The sequence below is a fragment of the Euleptes europaea genome, chromosome 12 (assembly GCF_029931775.1).
Source record: "Euleptes europaea isolate rEulEur1 chromosome 12, rEulEur1.hap1, whole genome shotgun sequence".
Classification (NCBI taxonomy): domain Eukaryota; kingdom Metazoa; phylum Chordata; class Lepidosauria; order Squamata; family Sphaerodactylidae; genus Euleptes; species Euleptes europaea.
This window is the reverse complement of record NC_079323.1, coordinates 31,576,640-31,594,056: the sequence shown is the minus strand read 5'-3', so window position 1 is coordinate 31,594,056 and position 17,417 is coordinate 31,576,640. Positions and strand designations below refer to the sequence as shown.

The 17,417-nt window shown below is 44.0% G+C and overlaps 1 protein-coding gene across 1 annotated transcript in view; it reads left to right on the top strand.

Annotated features, from left to right (window-relative positions):
* Positions 1-16,728, top strand: part of GRAMD1C (GRAM domain containing 1C) — a 76,337-nt gene extending 59,609 nt beyond the window's left edge. The window contains exons 13-20 of the mRNA XM_056858165.1: positions 2,122-2,240; positions 3,611-3,753; positions 4,330-4,433; positions 7,275-7,451; positions 10,934-10,991; positions 12,474-12,584; positions 15,658-15,763; positions 16,608-16,728. Of these exons, the coding sequence (XP_056714143.1) occupies positions 2,122-2,240; positions 3,611-3,753; positions 4,330-4,433; positions 7,275-7,451; positions 10,934-10,991; positions 12,474-12,584; positions 15,658-15,763; positions 16,608-16,685 (896 nt within the window). The 3' untranslated portion in view covers positions 16,686-16,728. The remainder of the gene's footprint in view (positions 1-2,121; positions 2,241-3,610; positions 3,754-4,329; positions 4,434-7,274; positions 7,452-10,933; positions 10,992-12,473; positions 12,585-15,657; positions 15,764-16,607) is intronic.
* The last annotated feature ends 689 nt before the right edge of the window (positions 16,729-17,417 follow it).

Here is a 17,417-nt window from a genome sequence, read left to right as displayed (position 1 = left end):
TAAATCCAGTGGATTGATGCACAGCATTATTGTATGCATATTCAGCAAAGGGTAACAATTCAACCCAATCATCCTGATGATGGTTAACATAACAGCGCAAGTAGCATTCTAGTACAGCATTCACTCGTTCCGTCTGGCCATTGGTTTGGGGGTGGAAAGCACTCGAGAGACCTTGTTCTACCCCCACTAATTTTAAGAAAGCTTTCAAAAACTTAGCCACGTAGTTACTTCCGTGGTCGCTCACCACCTTGCGCGGGAAGGAATGTAGACGGAAGACATGTGACACTAAGAGGCGGGCTAGTTTTGGGGCGGACGGGATACCTGCGCAAGGGACGAGATGTACCTGTTTAGAGAACAGGTCAGTGATTACCCAGAGAACAGTTTTTCCCTTGCTGAGGGGGAGGTCAGTCATAAAGTCCATAGCAATTACTTCCCAGGGTCTAGTGGGGGTCTCTAATGGTTGCAATAATCCGGGAGGCTTCCCTTGGGCCCTTTTAACAGTAGCGCAGACTGGACAACTGCTGATGAACGAATCCACGTCAGTTCGCATGTCCGCCCACCTGGAAAACCTGGAAATCATGTTGATCTTTAAGGTGCTACTGAACATAAGAACATAAGAAAGGCCTTCAGGATCAGACCAAGGCCCATCAAGTCCAGTCTGTTCACACAGTGGCCAACCAGGTGCCTTTAGGAAGCCGACAAGCAAGACGACTGCAGCAGCACCATCATGGTGAGAATAGGTATACATCATGACTAGTATCCATTTTTACTAATAGCCATGAATACCCCTCTCCTCCATGAACATGTCCGCTCCCCTCTTACTGGAATCCTGGTAAAAGTATAAATCTCTTAATTTCCTGTATCACTTTGTAGAGCTTTTATGAATATTTCCTCTGATGCCCATGCACTATATTAGCCTGTTTGAAGGCACCTTTGATGCACTTTTGCCAGCCACTCCATCTATTGGGTCATGAGTTTTAATTATCTAAGGAAGGACTATGATATTTGTTCTTTTGATGCTTTTTGAAATTCTCATTGCTGTTTCATTATATGGTTGATTAGTGTTCTGCTGCCTCTGTTTATTTTTGCTGCTATTTTTTCTTTTGCTTGGCGTTTTGAATATTATTTCAGTAGAAAGATGGGATATATATGTTATAAGTAAATTATGTATCGAGGTACATTTTGAGCTTCCGTAAAAAAAAAAAAAATTACAATCCCAAAGTTTTCTCCTTGCCCCTTCTGTAATTTGTAGCAGTTTGCCCACATCCCGATAACATCCTGTTGTGTGTTTTTCTTCTCCCCCCCCCCGCCACTCCCCCCCCCCCGCCACATCGCCTGGCATTGTTTAGAGTGGGAAAATGCATGCATAGCGTGATGACATCAGGAGAGGAGTTACTGCACTTTAGAGCTGGCTTAGGCAACCTTTCTGGCCTAAGTGCCCCCAAAGCAACATCTGCCTATGAAGACGATGTGGCAGCAAATAAAATGGGTGGGAACATGGGTTGGGCTTGAAGACGTGTTTGGAGCAAGCGGAGCCCCAGCGGCACTGCCACCGTCTTAGGGATATGCCTTGGACTTAGCTGAAAGCTGCACAGGTGTGGGAAGTGACGATTGGCGCATGCCACGTCTTTTCCCTTCTCCTTCACTTGTGTGTTTAGAAGCGCTGCCAGTGCCTTGGTTGCTTGGGTGCCAAGCAAAATGGTCTGGCGTGTTGCTATTGGCACATGTGCCAGTTGGTTGCCAATCCCTGCTTTAGAGGGAGAGGACCTGACATGTGACATTGTTATCACTGGCAGCTGGGGTTTGTCACGAGGTCTAGGTTTGCTCTTCGATGGATATGTGTTGAAATTACTGACTTGAAAATATTGGCTATTGGAAATGACCACAGGTTGGACTGAAGTTTGCCCAGCACATCTGCACCCCCCCAACATGGATGGAGATGCATGATCAAGCCCTCTATGAGCTCTGTTTGCTGGGCAGGGCCTAGATGGACTTGGCCTAAATGATCCTGGTGGTCCCTTCCAACCCTATGATTCTATGAAACCTTTTGCAGCATGTTTAAGGACAATGACAATATTGTGTGAATTGCTAGAAATTAATCATGACATGTGTTGTGCCTAGACACAGTATCAACCCCTTGGAACAGAGATGCTGGAGGGAATCAGCTGAGGACTGTGACGTACACTCTTCTGCTTAACAACCCACTCATTGGGAAATTCACAGCTGTCACCGAAAAGCAGGTGCCTAATTTACTTGCTTATGTCTAAATCTGAAGAGAGAGAAAAGTGTTCTTACTTCGATTTGCCAAGGCATGACTGGCCAGGACCTCAAGCCTCTGCCACTTTCTCAGTGACTCTTTTGCATCTAGACTGGCAGATGGTGGGCCAGTTGGCATAGTTTGAAGGGCTGCAACTAGCCCAGAGGCCCGTCCGCTCCCAGGGGCACAGAGTGGAGTCTGGGGCTGCAGTGCCTTCCAGGATTTCCCCTTTTTCCTGGCAGGACCTTCTGGGAAGCCTCAGTTAAACAAGGGGGAGGGTTTTTTCATTCACTCGGCCTTCTCTCTCCTGATGCTGCCAGGACCCCACCCACATGCACCTGGGGAGGGGTCTTGCTCTTCCTCCTCGGCTCTGCCCTGGTCTGTCCTTAAAGGGTCTCCCTGGGGAAGGGGCATCCCCGGGTTACTCCACTTCCTCGCTCCGGGGGTTCGGGCCATCCCAGATGGCAGGACCTTGGGGCCAATGGGGTTCCAGTCTGGGCCTCTCCTTCCTGAGCCCCGCTTTCCTAGGAACTTTCAAAGGCTGGTGCTCCAGGCCTGGCCAAACCTGAGAAGGGCAAAGCTTTCCCCTTTCTCCCTCCCCCCTCCTCCCAAGCCCGGGGAGCCTTTGGCTCAGCTTGCTGGCTGCAGAGCTGGCCCTGGCACCTCCTTTCTGCTTTCCCCTGCCTCATTCTGCTCTGTAGGGGCTGCCGCTGCCCCTGGTGGGTCAGGCGGCTGATTCCTGAGCAGTACTGATTCCCAGCTGTCCCGCTGGTCGCTGTACCATGTCCTACGGCATTTTTGGGCTTCTCTGCTCCTCTGGTGCTCCTGGAAGCCCCTGCTGCTCCTCCCTTGGCTCCTGGCCATTCGACGTTGTCCACTGCTGCTGGCTGGGACTGAAGGCGGGGGCGGGACACAGAGCGATCTCCCTGTTGTGCTAATCGTGTGGGGGTGGGGGTGGGGGTAGAAGCTGCCCCTGGACAGGCCTCCAGTTGTCAACCTCTGTACTAGTAAATAACATATTGGATGCTTTTGCAAGGATGGCAATGGCTGTAATTAACTTCCTATTTAGTCTCCATCCTACTGAGCTGCAATTCGCAAACATCTGTGTAAGAAACAAAATTTTAAGTATTTTATGTAATGGCATTAGCTGCATGCCTTTCTTTGCAGCTTTCTATATTTCCACTATCCTGCATCCTTTTTTGGAGGGTTGAATTCTGTCCAAGCATCTAAGCATTTTCTTTGTTTTACCTACTATCTCTTCTTCATTAGGCAATCTTAATTCTCAAGATGGATAGTGAAAGAGAGCAAAAACTGTATACTTAAAATGTCATCTCTTTAAAAACAACAACACAGGTCCTGCATAAACGAAGCCACAAAGGTCGAATGTATCGGATAGACACAGAGGTGTTCACGCATGATGTGCCCTACCATGATTACTTCTACACGGTGTATACTTATTGCATCACCCACATGTCCAATGAGAAGTGCAGACTCCGGTGAGCCTTTTCGTTTTGTTATGTGAGAAGCCGTGCAGAGTTGCTAAGCAGTAGCAACCGTACAGTCCAACTGGCTCCTGCACAAATTTCTTTGTGGCAAGAGCAGAAGGAGGAGGCATCAAAATGTCACCGGTTTCTGTTTCCATTGTCGGCTGGAATATGATCAGAACAAACTGTCATTTGCTCCTGCTTTCCCTGGCGATTGAGTGTGTCCATAAACAGGAGCTGCGAGCCTCTTCCAACTGCCTATTCAGTGGGATTCTTTAACAACTTGCTGTTGGCTGTAAGATGTAGAAGAGCTTTTTCAAGTGGATGGGTGTGCACAGACCTCAAATCAAAGTACCACTTACCGCACTGAGCTGTTCAGAGGCTTAAGTGTTTTGTGCATTTCCTCCTCTGACTTTCAGTGTGATTGCGCAAAGTGTCACCGTAGTGACTGCGCCTTTTGCTTTCTCGTACAGCTTTCTGCTTTGAACTACAAAGAATGAGAGATTGCTCTCAGACTGAGTGAAAAGGCAGACCTCTTGCTCTCATGTGTCGCACTGTATTGCTAGTTGCATTCTTCTTTCTCTGCAGGATTTCCTCAGATGTGAAATATAAAAAGCAACCATGGGCGCTTGTCAAGAGCATAATAGAGAAGAATACGTGGGGTGGGATAGAAGAAAATTTTAAGCAACTTGGTAAGTGTTGGATTTTTATAGTCACAAGGCCAAGTGGTATTTGTCCTGCTCTTTGGTGATGGATACAAACTGTGTAATACTTGATTGTGCTGTCTAATCCTGTGTTTAATGGCATTTTCCCATGAATTATGCTAAGAACAGCGTTAAACTTTTTGAAGCACTTTAAAGGCAGTTAAATAGAATTAATCAAATTTGTGACTTTTAAGAAAATTTTCAGGCCGGTGATAACCTGTTAGTGCCCATGCTAACTCTGAAGTGCAAGGGATCTTTTAACGGTAGTGTAAAAGAAGCCACATCCCATGTGAAAGGAACCAGATGCAATGCAAATATTATTTATTTCAGCTGTGCAACAATGAAGATTTTAAGGCAACAGTCCGTCTTTTCAACTTCTTATTACAGACTGCTCAGCCCAAGAGGATACATTTCCTCCCTCCCAAAAAATCTTCAAAGAACAACAACATTCCAAAAGTTAAACTGTCCACTGTTTCTCTCAACCAAGAGGATAAATTTTTCAAAAACAGAAATTCTCCACTAGTTCCTGTCAACCCAACAGGATAAATCCCCTTATAGGCCTCTTCCCCTCCCTGCAGATCTCAGCTGCCACTTGGATATACCCTTTTCAGGATACCCTCCCTCTCATACCATAAGTTGACATAATCCTGGCCAAGTTTGCTATACAACCAATTCTGGATTTTTCCAGTTTGAGGGTCTCCATGAGGAACTTGGCCAGAACTCTTTTGCCTGGTCATTTTGACATTACGGGAAAAGAGTGTGGGTCGTATCACCCTTTTTGGTTCTCCCTGTTACTCCTTAACATACCAGGAATTCAACCCCTAAATAAATTCTGGGTCACCTTATTTATTTATTTATGTATTTATTTAATTCATTTATACCCCACCTTTCTCCCCAAGAGCCAGCATGCTGTAGTGGTTAAGCTGACTCTAATCTGGAGAGCCAGGTTTGATTTCCAGCTCCTCTACATGAAGCCTGCAGGGGTGACCTTGGGCTAGTCACAGTTCTCTCCGAACTCTCTCAGCCCCACCTACCTCACAAGGCCCCTGTTCTGGGGAGAAGGGAAGGCGATTGTAAGCCTCTTTCAGACTCTTTAAAGATAGAGAAAAAGCGGGGTATAAAAACCAACCCTTCTTCAATGGGGACCCAAAGCAGCCGACACCATTCTCCGTTTTATCCTCTTAACAACCTTGTTGAGGGTAGGTTAGGCTGAGAGTGTGGTTGGCGCAAGGTTACCCAGCAAGCTTCCATGGCATGCGTGGGGATTCGAACCTGGGCCTTGCAGATACTAATACGACACTCTTAACCACCCTACCCAAAAGCTTATCCAAGAACATTAGGAAGTTGTCTAACTGCTGTCCCTAACACCACTCAGACCATGTATGAGATCTGTTGCACAGGCATGGTGTGGAATGGCTGATGCCTTTCTGATGAAAATAATTACAGAATCACATGTCAGAAATAGAGCATTTAAACCTAGCAACAAGGTGGGAGGGGCTGTGGCTCATTGGTAGAGCATCTGCTTAGCATACAGAAGGTCCCAGGTTCAATCCCAGCGTCTCCAGTTAAAAAGATCAGGCAGTAAGTGATGTGGAAGACCTCTGCCTGAGACCCTAGAGAGCTGCTGCCAGTCTGAACACATGAAGCTGCCTTATACTGAATCAGACCCTTGGTCCATCAAAGTCAGTATTGTCTACTGAGACTGGCAGTCTGAGTGAACCTTAATGGACTAATGATCTGATTCAGCATAGAGCAGCTTCCTGGTTTAAGCAGTATATTTGTCATTCATTATGGCTTCGGACTACCTTATTAAAGCACTATTCTTCCATTGTCAACCATCAGCTCTTGCACATCTGCTTCTGATAGCCTGGAAATCTGGCCCATAACCAAGCCTTATTTAGCCTCTTATAGAATTCTGTTCCCGTTTTTCATAATCACATGAAGTTGCTCTGTGCTGAGTCAGAGTATTGGTCTTTAAAGGTATGTATTGTCTACTCTGACTGGCTGTGGCTCTCCAGGGTCTCAGGCAGAGCTCTTTCACATTGCCTACTAGCTCATCCTTTTAACTGGAGATGCCAGGGATTGAACCTGGGACCTTTCTGCACATAGATGGTTTACCACTGAACCATAACTCCTCCCAAAATCAAATTTCATTTATTGTGGGTAAAATCAGGTTCTTATCCAGCCTGTTCTTTTCTTTGGTATCCTTAAGACATAACAAAAATACATGGTTTATAGTTACTTGAGGAAGGCCTGTAGGCTCCTTAGGCTCCTACCCTTCTTCCTCCTCTTATGTACGGCAACCAGATTAAAAGCATCATCATTTGTGGGAAACTACAGTTGTCATGCATCCAAATCACAATGAAACCATAGATTGAAATACTGGTTTGTAGAGAAGACAGCAACCCATAGTTTGCTACGGGCTACAATTTTGTTCCAAAAGCATACCTTTTAAATTAGATTGTTGCACATGAGGAAAAGGAAGGGAAGGAGGTAGAAGTTCGAGGATACCCCTGGATTGTCAGATAATGACAAACCATGGCTTGTTTTTACATTAGAATCATGCCTATGTGAAGCTTTAATCTTCTATCAGATGCTGGGGCAATTTTTTAAAAATCTGTCTTAACACTTTTCACTCTCCATATGGCTTCTGGAAATGCAACATTTTTTACCAGTGTATCACATACTGTTTTCTCCTGTCAGAGGTAACCTTTTAAATACTGTGAAAATACTAAGACAGAACACATATGTGATTAGTTGTCTGAATTTCTTTGGTTTAAAATCAAGTGGAAAAAGTAGAGGAAGAAGAATAGTATTTCTGTATTACAGAATCGGAACTTCTCATGGAAGAATATGCAGTAAACAAACCGATCGAGGATTCAGCAAAACTTGGTGTCCTGAGAAGGAGGAGATGGACTTTGCAGCGAAACATGGGGGAGATCCTTCCTAAACGCTCCTCACAGTATTCTGCTGGGGATGCAGGTTTGCCTTCCCGTGCTGATACAGGTGTGTACAACGAACAGGAGTATTTGTTTTTGACTGTTAACGAAATCCCAGGACTGATGGTATTGTGTGTATGCGATCCACATGCCAAATAGCATTTCTTGTGCATGGCTTTTCTTGACCCTTACCTGCCCATGTGTTGAAGATATGGGCTATCTCCAGGGTTGCCACCTCCGGGTTGGGAAATACCTGGAGATTTTTGGGGCGGAGCCTGAGGAGGGCGGGGTTTGGGGAGGGGAGGGACTTTAATGCCATAGAGTCCAATTGCCAAAGCAGCCATTTTTTACAGATGAACTGATCTCTGTTGGCTGGAGTTCAGTTGTAAGAGCGGCAGATCGCCAGCTAGTACCTGGAGGTTAGCAACCCTAGCTATTTCCCATATGTTTAATGAGTTTGGGAATGTTGGTGAGTCATTTTTTGTAATATGCTTAAACTGAGCATCTACATAGTCCACATTCCAGGCCCTGAAAAGCCTGTGCAAATGTTGAGGATGATTCTGGGTCAGACAGGAGAGACAAGACTTTTAATCTTTTAGAAGTGGCAAAAGAAAGCATTTTAAGTTTTTGTTCAGAATAACTTGTGCACGCTGCTACATGAATTTTATTACTCACGCAGCTGTGCTTGTTCTGGGTCCATCACCCAGCGGATGTTGTTATTCTGGAGTTAAGACGCAACCTTGGTAAGCTTTCCCAGACTTACGGATGTTTCTTTTCATTTCTGGGCTATCTAAGTTCTTGCTGCACAAGTCCCCGTTCAATATGCTAGTGACACCAGATTGATTGGGAATCCCATATGGCCCATGTACTGGCTGCTTTAGGAGACAACTGAATGTTTTAGAAGAACATATGGCACAGTTTAATGTACCAGGAAAGATATGAACTAAGTGAAGCGACTTAAATGAGTAAGTGCCGAATTGATAAAGCGCAACTTTCCCCCCTTGAGTACATTGCAGATGGCTTGCATTGGTTTATGCCAATAATTATTTCAGTCATTTTTAAAAGTGATGCCTGAGTTTCTTAATCACCCACACACCAGTTCTCCAACTTTCCAGGTGAGTGTGTGTGTCTCAGGGCGTGCTGTGACCAGGATGCATACTCCTCTGCCAGAAGAGAAAAGCTGTATATTAGAAACAGTTTTAGAAGGCCAGACATTCCAAACAATCGTAGGTTAAGTGATGAGTGTGACGGGGAACACTTCTTCAGTTTGAGGGGACATGTTATATGTATGCACCCTTTTTGGATTGCTGATTGCAGTTGGTAATGAGAAATTTTGCACATAAGTGTTTTATGACAGGATGCCAGCTATCTGGCTATGGGGAAGGAAGGAAGCATTGTTACTACAATATAGCCTGCTGACACTGAGGTGGATCTTACCCCTGTCACTCCACTCCATGGAGCAAAGTTGGAAACCTTCCTCCATCATCATAGAATCATAGAGTTGGAAGGGACCACCAGGGTCATCTTAAGGGGCTCCTCCTCCAATGGAAGAGAGACTTAAACTGGAGGAATGATTGGATCTACCCCTTTGCATACTGAGAGCCAGTGTGGTGTAGTGGTTTGGAGTGGTGGACTCTGATCTGGAGAACCGGGTTTGATTCTCCACTCCTCCACATGAGTGGCAGAGGCTAATCTGGTGAACTGGATTTGTTTTCCCACTCCTACACATGAAGCCAGCTAGGTGACCTTGGGCTAGTCACAGCTCTCTCAGCCTCACCTACCTCACAGGATGTCTGTTGTGGGGAGGGGAAGGGAAGGTGATTGTAAGCCGGTTTGATTCTTCCTTATGTGGTAGAGAAAGTTGGCATATAAAAACGAACTCTTCGTCTTCTAGTCCTAATGATAAGTCTATGTTGGCCCTGTAGAATTGCCTTGTTTTATTTTGTGATATCTTGATCTGTTGTCACCTATAGAACTTGTGACTTCAGCCACTCCCATTTTCCATGTCTGATGTGCACTCAGCTTTTCAGGGTGACCATACATATCGTAACGCATTGAGGTGTCCCTTGGAGACTACTGGGTGGTTTCCTTTCATATCACCGTGTCATATCAGTGTTCCCTGAGCTTCTGATAGGCTCCTTCAGCCGTCACAAACCAACCACAGTTTGTTCATGACATGAATGAACCTGAAATATATGAGCCTGTATACTGCCACCATCCTCCCTTTCCTGGTTTAGGAAGTCTTTATTGCATGGACTGATTTAAGCATGTTTGTATCCAGCCATTCCAAAGGCTCAGGAAGGTTCTTTTTAAAAACAGTGTCATAAGTTTGAAGTATACTTCTAAGAACTGAAGAGCACCTCTCAGCTTCCACCACAAAGAAAAAGCACTCAGCTTGATCTTCATAGTCAAGCAGACACCTTATGAAAAGCCAGACAAATTATTCCAGAGCTTGGGAGGTGGGGCTTAAAAAAACTGGTGCTTGGTAGATGTCAATTAGACTTGCATTATCAACAGATGTTGATGGGCAGATTTAGAAGAAGAAGAAGAGTTGGTTTTCATATGCCGACTTTCTCTACCACTTAAAGAAGACTCAAACCAGCTTACAATCACTTTTCCCTTCCCCTTCCCACAACAGACACCCTGTGAGGTAGGCGAGACTGAGAGAGTGTGACTAGCTCAAGGTCACCTAGTTGGCTTCATGTGGAGGACTAGGGAAACAAATCCAGTTCACCAGATTAGCCTCTGCCGCTCATGTGGAAGAGTGGGGAATCAAACCCTGTTCTCCAGATCAGACTCCACCTTGCCAAACCACCACTCTTAGTGGTGGCTCTCATTTAAGCAGGCATATAGGTCTATACCATGAGAGGCAAGTTGTTTGATCTAACCAGCCTCAATTTGAGCTCTTTCGCAAACTAGGATTCTAAACTATGCACATGAGGAAGAGGGAAGGAACCCATAAGCCTATGGATTTCAGGCTGCTGTTGGTTTATTTGTTTGATGTATGAATGCAACCATAATTCATTGTGGTGCTATGTGAAATCAGAAGTATCCAATCTTGTCAGCTTTAATAAGGTGGCTGGGAAGACTTGGAGCATAACTGTGTTGAAGAAAGGCCGTTAGAAATTGGTGAGAGAAATGGCTTACCAGGACACAGGCTGGAATTGTGAATGAAGGTACTGAGGAGAATTAGAAGGCATAAGGAGATGAAAGAATCCATCCAAAGACAACAAATGTAATGGCAGAATCTCAAGATTAATGCAAGAGTCAGCACAAAAATTGTAGACAGTACATTGTAAGGGTGGGAGTTTAGTTCTTTTTAAAAATCTGGACTTGCTTTTAGAGGAGTCAGAGTAGCGGCTCAGTACCTTGCTATGCGAATCACCCATCCAATCCCACGCATGTAGGTGCAGCAAGCTTTTGGTTCAGACCTAGGTCAGTTCTGCTTTTGAAAAGGAAGCATAACTTCTTCAAGAAGGTGTATATTGAAGTGAGAGTAATCGGACTGAGGAAAAGGAATACATAACTTTGCTTCTTTTGCCCAAACAGGACCCAAAAAGGATGCTAAAAATAAGACCATCACCATCATAGTGATAATGAGCATCTTGTAAGTACTTGCTGGATACTTCCATTTTATTTCATTTTTCTTCTGGAACAGAATGCTGGTAAAAATAGACTGCAGTAGCATTTGTGTCAATGTCATGGAGGCCGCTAGTGTTTTTCTTTAGTGACTGTCAAAACAATACCAAAGCCACAATCCTTTAAACTATGAAAAGATAATCCCCCTCATGACTTAAACAGTGGCTTTCAGCCTTACCAGACCTGGAACCCACTGAGCTGCAAGTGTACTGCTAGATGTCATGTGACAGAAAGAAGGAGAACCAGAGTTAGACTTCACCGGTGTTGATGCCGTCACAGTGGGCGGTAGACCGAAAGATCTGGAGACAGGAAACACAAACTAGCACTGGGAAGAGATACTGTATTTAGAACCAAGCCAAGGGTCAGAGTTACGATGGCATTATCTCTACCAGTGAGTGGCCATATCTCACTTCCTTCTTGGCATTTATGCAGAGAGAGCCAGGAAGCATGACACCCTTGCTCTCTACACAGCAGGTCCTTCTGATTGGCAGAGGGAAAAACTGTAGTTCATGACCCAAAATGAGGAGACTCCATGACCTTCCTGAGTGTCCTAATTCATGGGCGAAGGTTACTGCCTGAAATGATTTGGGGTGGGGGAGAGAACTGGTCCTAGAGGATGCAAAACTGAGGAGACAACCTTTATGATCCCCATTCATTCCCCTTTAGGACCCATGTTAAAACTAGTGTTTCATAAACTGCACTGGTTACCTATTTGGTTCCTGGTTGGCTATTGAAGTCTTTCACGGCCTAGGTCCCTCATACCTATCAAACGTCATCTCTCCGATATACTGACATGCACCAGTTACGTTCTTTAGACAGCCTTCTTTGGTGTGCCCCCTCTTGGGACTGTCCATACAGCAACAGTTGGGTCATAGGCTTTCACAGTGGTATGTCCAGTCCTCTGGAATGACTTACCAGACTGGGTGCAAAGGCCTTCAAGACTGTTTTCTTTCGGAGGCTGTGTTCGGTGATGGGTAAATGGTTTAGGATGATATGGGCTACTGCGTTAATCTACACGTTTGTTTCTAATCGGTGGAATTACTTTTAAAAGTGTGTATGTTTAATCCTTGTTGTTAATTTGAATTGGTTTTGATAGGTAACATGTTTTTAGTTCCTGTCACTTGTTTCTACATTGTTGCCCACTGCTAGTCTAAGGCTGGATATATGAACGTTTTCATTTAAATAATAGCTAATGTTAGTGTAACCAAAACATCTTTTTTCCCAATGCATCTATAAAAGAAGAGGAAAGGTTCTTTTATATAATTTTTGTCAACTTAAGTTGACAAAAATTATATAAAAGAACCTTTCCTCTTCTTTATCCTACTAATATTTTGAAGAAGGGGATATTCCTTTAGTTCTTTGGGGCTGTCTTATTTCTAGCCCTCTTGAGGCTACATAGAAGGAATAGAAACAATGATGAAACCACCTGTGCTTTTTTTCTCCTTTTCAGCTTGCTGTTACTTGTTATGCTGAACGTGACTTTATTCCTCAAACTTTCGAAGATTGAAAATGCGGCTCAGTCATTTTATCGTGTTCACCTTCAAGAAGAAGGATCTGTCAAGTGAGTGACTTTTCCTTCCCAGCTGGACTATGCCTTACCATGTAAGGTTTGAATAACTTAGTTTGGGCATGGTAAGACCTAAACATTCGGAAGAAAAATCGGTAACAATGGAAGCCTGTGGCTTTCTTAGTGCAATTAGGCATTTGATATTGAAGGACTGTCTCCTTCCATGCCTTTTATGTGCCAACTACAGTCATCAGGCAGCCATCTGTTGGCTGTAAGGTGCCCAAACTAAGCCTGCCTGTTTGCCAGTGTTTTTGAGGAGATATGAATAGCAGGCATCTTTTAAGGGGAGAGGAGGGAGGGATTTGGGACTTATCTTTGGTTTTATCTGGGGACATTTTAACTATTACTGAAAGCTGCCTGGAACCACAAGGAAAGGCAGGATATAAATGTTTTAATAAATATATTCTGGGGGAACTAGATACTGTGTTTGGTCCCCCCTGTTCCCCAAATCCCTTGAGAACAGCATTCTTCTTCATTCACATTTCACTTGGTCCGTTTCTTCATTTTCAACTTCTGATGTTTTGTGGATCTCTCTTTGTTGTGCACTGGTTTCAGAAGAATCATCTTTAAGTATTTCAAACGGTAACCCTTGGGGCACATCCAGAAGGTTCTGGTTCCAAGGATTTAGGTGTCAGCGCTTGAAATACCTGAAGGCCAGACTTGCAATTGTCACCAACCCAATCCCCAGAAAAAGAATGACGGGGCCAATATAAGACTATTCAGGACAGGGTAGTCTGGTTGGGGTAAGGCGGCATAAAAACCTAAATAAATAAAGCTGGCTTCCCCACAGTAAAAGAGAGGTCTTCCTACTTTCCATGATCCTAGGGCAGTGCTACATCAGCAGGATGGAAAGCTGCCATTTGGATGTGTCTTTTGTACTTTGTCCTGTCAATCTTGATAGTTGTTTTTTAAAACTATGGGGTTACCATAGTTTTATTCTCCACTAGAATGCTAATTTCATAATATAGAGACGAGATACAGTGAAAGCTAAGAGTATGAACTTTGAACCAGCAAGTACCCGGTTCAAAAGTCATCTCTAGCACAATCTCAGGACAGGACCTTGGGCAAGCCAGTATTTTCTCAGCCTCCTGCTATATTATGGGGGTCATAATAATGGTTTACCATATTAGGGTTTTTATACGGATTACTGAGATTGTGATGTGAAGTGCTATCAAAATATGTAGTAGTTTGAATTATGGTGGTGTGAAACCAGAGAAAAGTGGCGAAAAGCACACCCCCCCATCTACTTCCCTTTCTGCTGGCAGAAGTAGGGTGTGAGGGAAACTGGAAGCTCCCTCTCCTCGCAGTGCTCCCTCACAGTGCCAAGCAAACAAACTCTTTTTAAGGTGACTTCCCCGATGTAGATTTCACTGTGAAGTCCGTTCACGCTCTGGTGACCCAGCACGTATTGGGCATATCATATAGTTACACCCTAAGTATTTGCTTTGGGGGGAAATGTACGTAATGTTGGTTCGCCTGCCATCTCTGCAGATTTACCTGAATTATGACAGCTGAAGGACCAAGAATTTAATGTAGTTACTTCACACCAATATTATCTGCTTGTTTGGGAAATACCACCTGGTCTCCCATCATCAAATGTTGCCAGAGCAGCATGGGAAGAAGCCACATCCATGTAATGTAATTGTAATGGAACTGATCTATATCTGAAGCCTGAAGCTGGGAAATGACAGTTAAATGGGGAAAAAATTATCTCTGTTGTAGGGCCATTTTCCTGTTCAGAGCCTTCAGCTTGGCTAAACGATAGCGATGGGTCCCTCTGGATGTCTGTTGCCTTTGGGGTTCTTCCACACGGCAACAATTCCCTGGAGTTTCCCATTATCACCAAGGCTGCCAGTTTCGCACAGCAGCAAAAAGGTTTCCAGATGGTGGCCTTCTCCACAGTTTCCTTGCCCCCTTCACAGCCATCGTGGTGTAGTGGTTAAGAGCAGTTGTTTTGGAGTGGTGGAGTCTAATCTGGAGAACCGGGTTTGATTCCCCACTCCTCCACATGAGCGGCGGAGGCTAATCTGGTGAACTGGATTGGTTTCCCCACTCCTACACACGAAGCCAGCTGGGTGACCCTAGGCTAGTCACAGCTCCCTCAGCCCCACCTACTTCACAGGGTGTCTGTTGTGGGGTGGGGAAGGGAAGGTGCTCGTAAGCTGGTTTGATTCTCCCTTAAGTGGTAGAGAAAGTCGGCCTATAAAAACCAACTCTTCTTCTTCATCATCATCATTTAACATGCAACCCATGCCACAGGGAGGGCTTTCCATTAAAAAAAAAAAAAAGGAAACAGCCAAATAAACTATAGTGTTGTAACGTTATAATAATCTTTTCATTAAATTTTCAATTTATTTTTTAAAGCAAGTTTCTAGCCCCTTTTGTGGCAGAGATGGAAGGGAAAAGGCATATCTATATCTATATCTATCTATATAGATATATAGAGATAGATAGATAGATAGATAGATAGATAGATAGATAGATAGATAGATAGATAGATAGATATGAAAAGGGCTAAAGATATTATTTTGCAGAAAGCTGGGAATTCAGAGGATCAAATGGCTAGACTGTTATAATGCTATAGCAATCTAGCTATTGCTGGTTTTTTTTTAAAGCCCCTGGTGAAGCAGGGGAGGAAATGGTAGCTGTGGGGAAAAATGATGCCAAAATGGGTGTCACCTTTTGAAGTACAACAAACATTGGATCAAAAGTGGTTTGGACAATAGGTAGGCAACAGTGTAAGTAAATATTTATTACAGTCCTAGACCAAAATGCTGTTACGGGCAACGGAGTTGTGTGGAAGGTTGGAAATAATCTTATGCAGTTGGGAGCCAAAAAAAGCCCAAGTGGAAGTCACCATAGACACCTCAAAGTGTCTAAATATTAAGTAAATTTATGTAACAACCATAACGTGATTTATTTATTTATGATAACATTTATACCCCAGCTTTCCTCATGGTTCAACGTGTGGTTCAAGATCATGAAAATAGAGGGGGAGGCAGGATTGTTTGGTACCATCAGGCAAACATTTGTTCCAGGTCTAACAGTTCTTCTGTTCTCTCCTCAGTTTAGCCCCTAATATAGCATCAAGAGAGAAAACCCCTCAGCATGATACAGATAAAGTCCAGCATGTGAAAGGGGTGCTGAGAGACTCTATAGTGTTACTTGAACAGGTAGGTGCTCCTGTTCCTTATGCTTTTGTGGCCTTTGTGCATGTGAAAATGAAACTTACGTAATCGGGGGAGAAATCAGAAGTGCTCTTTTTGGCACACACACACACACACACACACACACACACACTCATTACCATCTTTTTCTTTCTCCCCCAGTGCCTCCCATCTCTCTCTCTCTCTCACACACACACACACATGTTCATTTCATTTTCTTTCTGTATCCCTCCTGTCTCTCTCACACACACTGTCTTGTTACCTTCGCTCTTTCTCCCCCCTCCCTTGCTCACTGGGCCACCCACTCACTGGCTCCTGCTATTCCCTACTCTGTAGCTCGGGGGGGGGGGAGCAGTTCCCACTCTTTTTTCTACACTCCCCCACCTGTCCACCAGGAGTGGTGCTGCTGCCTCAGCCCCCCTGGCTTTTCCCTTTTCTTTCCCCTTCAGTTTGCTGCCTCCATCTGCCTAGCTCAAGCAGTGTCGACAGCGACTACTCCCAACTCTTCCTCCCATTGTCAGGTGTGGCCTGCCCTCCATCTGCTGCCTCTACTGTGAGGGTGGATGAGGCCAGCTGACAGAGCAGCATTCTGCGCACAAGCGCAGGCAGAGTTACTGTGTTTTTTGGGGGGGATTTTATCCCCCCTCCTCCATTTTTGTTTGACGTTCTCAGATTTTTCTGCAAACTGGGCAGTCTCCCAAATTTGCAGAACTGTTTTTCTGTCTGTGCGGCCCCAATGTGAGGATTTAAGTATTCGCAGATGGGCCCTCACTTGACAATTAGAATATAAAGTGATATTGATAGAGAAAACTCTTTTGAAAATCACAATTGAGCCCTTTTGTCTCTGCAGCTGAAGAATTCCCTTTCTAAGCTCCAAAGCAGCTTTGATCACCGGAACAAGACCAAAAGTGGGAAGCCTGAAAGTTGATGTAACTGAAATAGAACATTAAGGAGACTGAAGATATTGTTTTTGGTGATGAAACTGCTAAACTTTTTTTTCCTTTCAATTTTTGCACAGGACTCAACTTGCACATCTAATAAAGAGAAATCTAAAAATGTCTTTTGTTTTTTTTTAAATTTCCTGTTATTCTGTGAATCCTCCTGATCCACTTGACATCTTTTTGGGAACGGTTTCCTGAACTGTGAATAATTGGTGTGAATGAGTAATAAACTGTGGTCTGGTAATTATGTGATTTGCAAATTGCAGAGAAAATCCTTGGCAAAGCAATGTAATATGCAAAGAAATACAGATTTTGAAGGATTATTAACAGGATGAAAGATGCAATATTTTGCAAAGGTTGTCACATTTGAAGATTCTCTATATATTCTTCTATGTATGTTCAAAAGCTCTCAAAAACATAAAGGACTCTGCATATGTTCTAGATATCTATGTATCCAACTTTCCTTTGTAGATTTCCCCCCCCCCCTGTCTCTTTTAAGGGGAACTGCAATTCTACCTCTTCCTATCCACTATCATTTCAGCTCTCAGGATTTCTCAGGGAGTATCCATATGTATAAGAATGCTATGTTCAAAAGTCCTGAGTCCCTGAATTATTTTTAAAGACAACAGTAATTGTATTCGTCAGAATTTTATGTATTGATCACACAGAGTCCTTTGTAAAACAAAAATCCAGGTGTAACGTTTTACAGAGTAGCAATC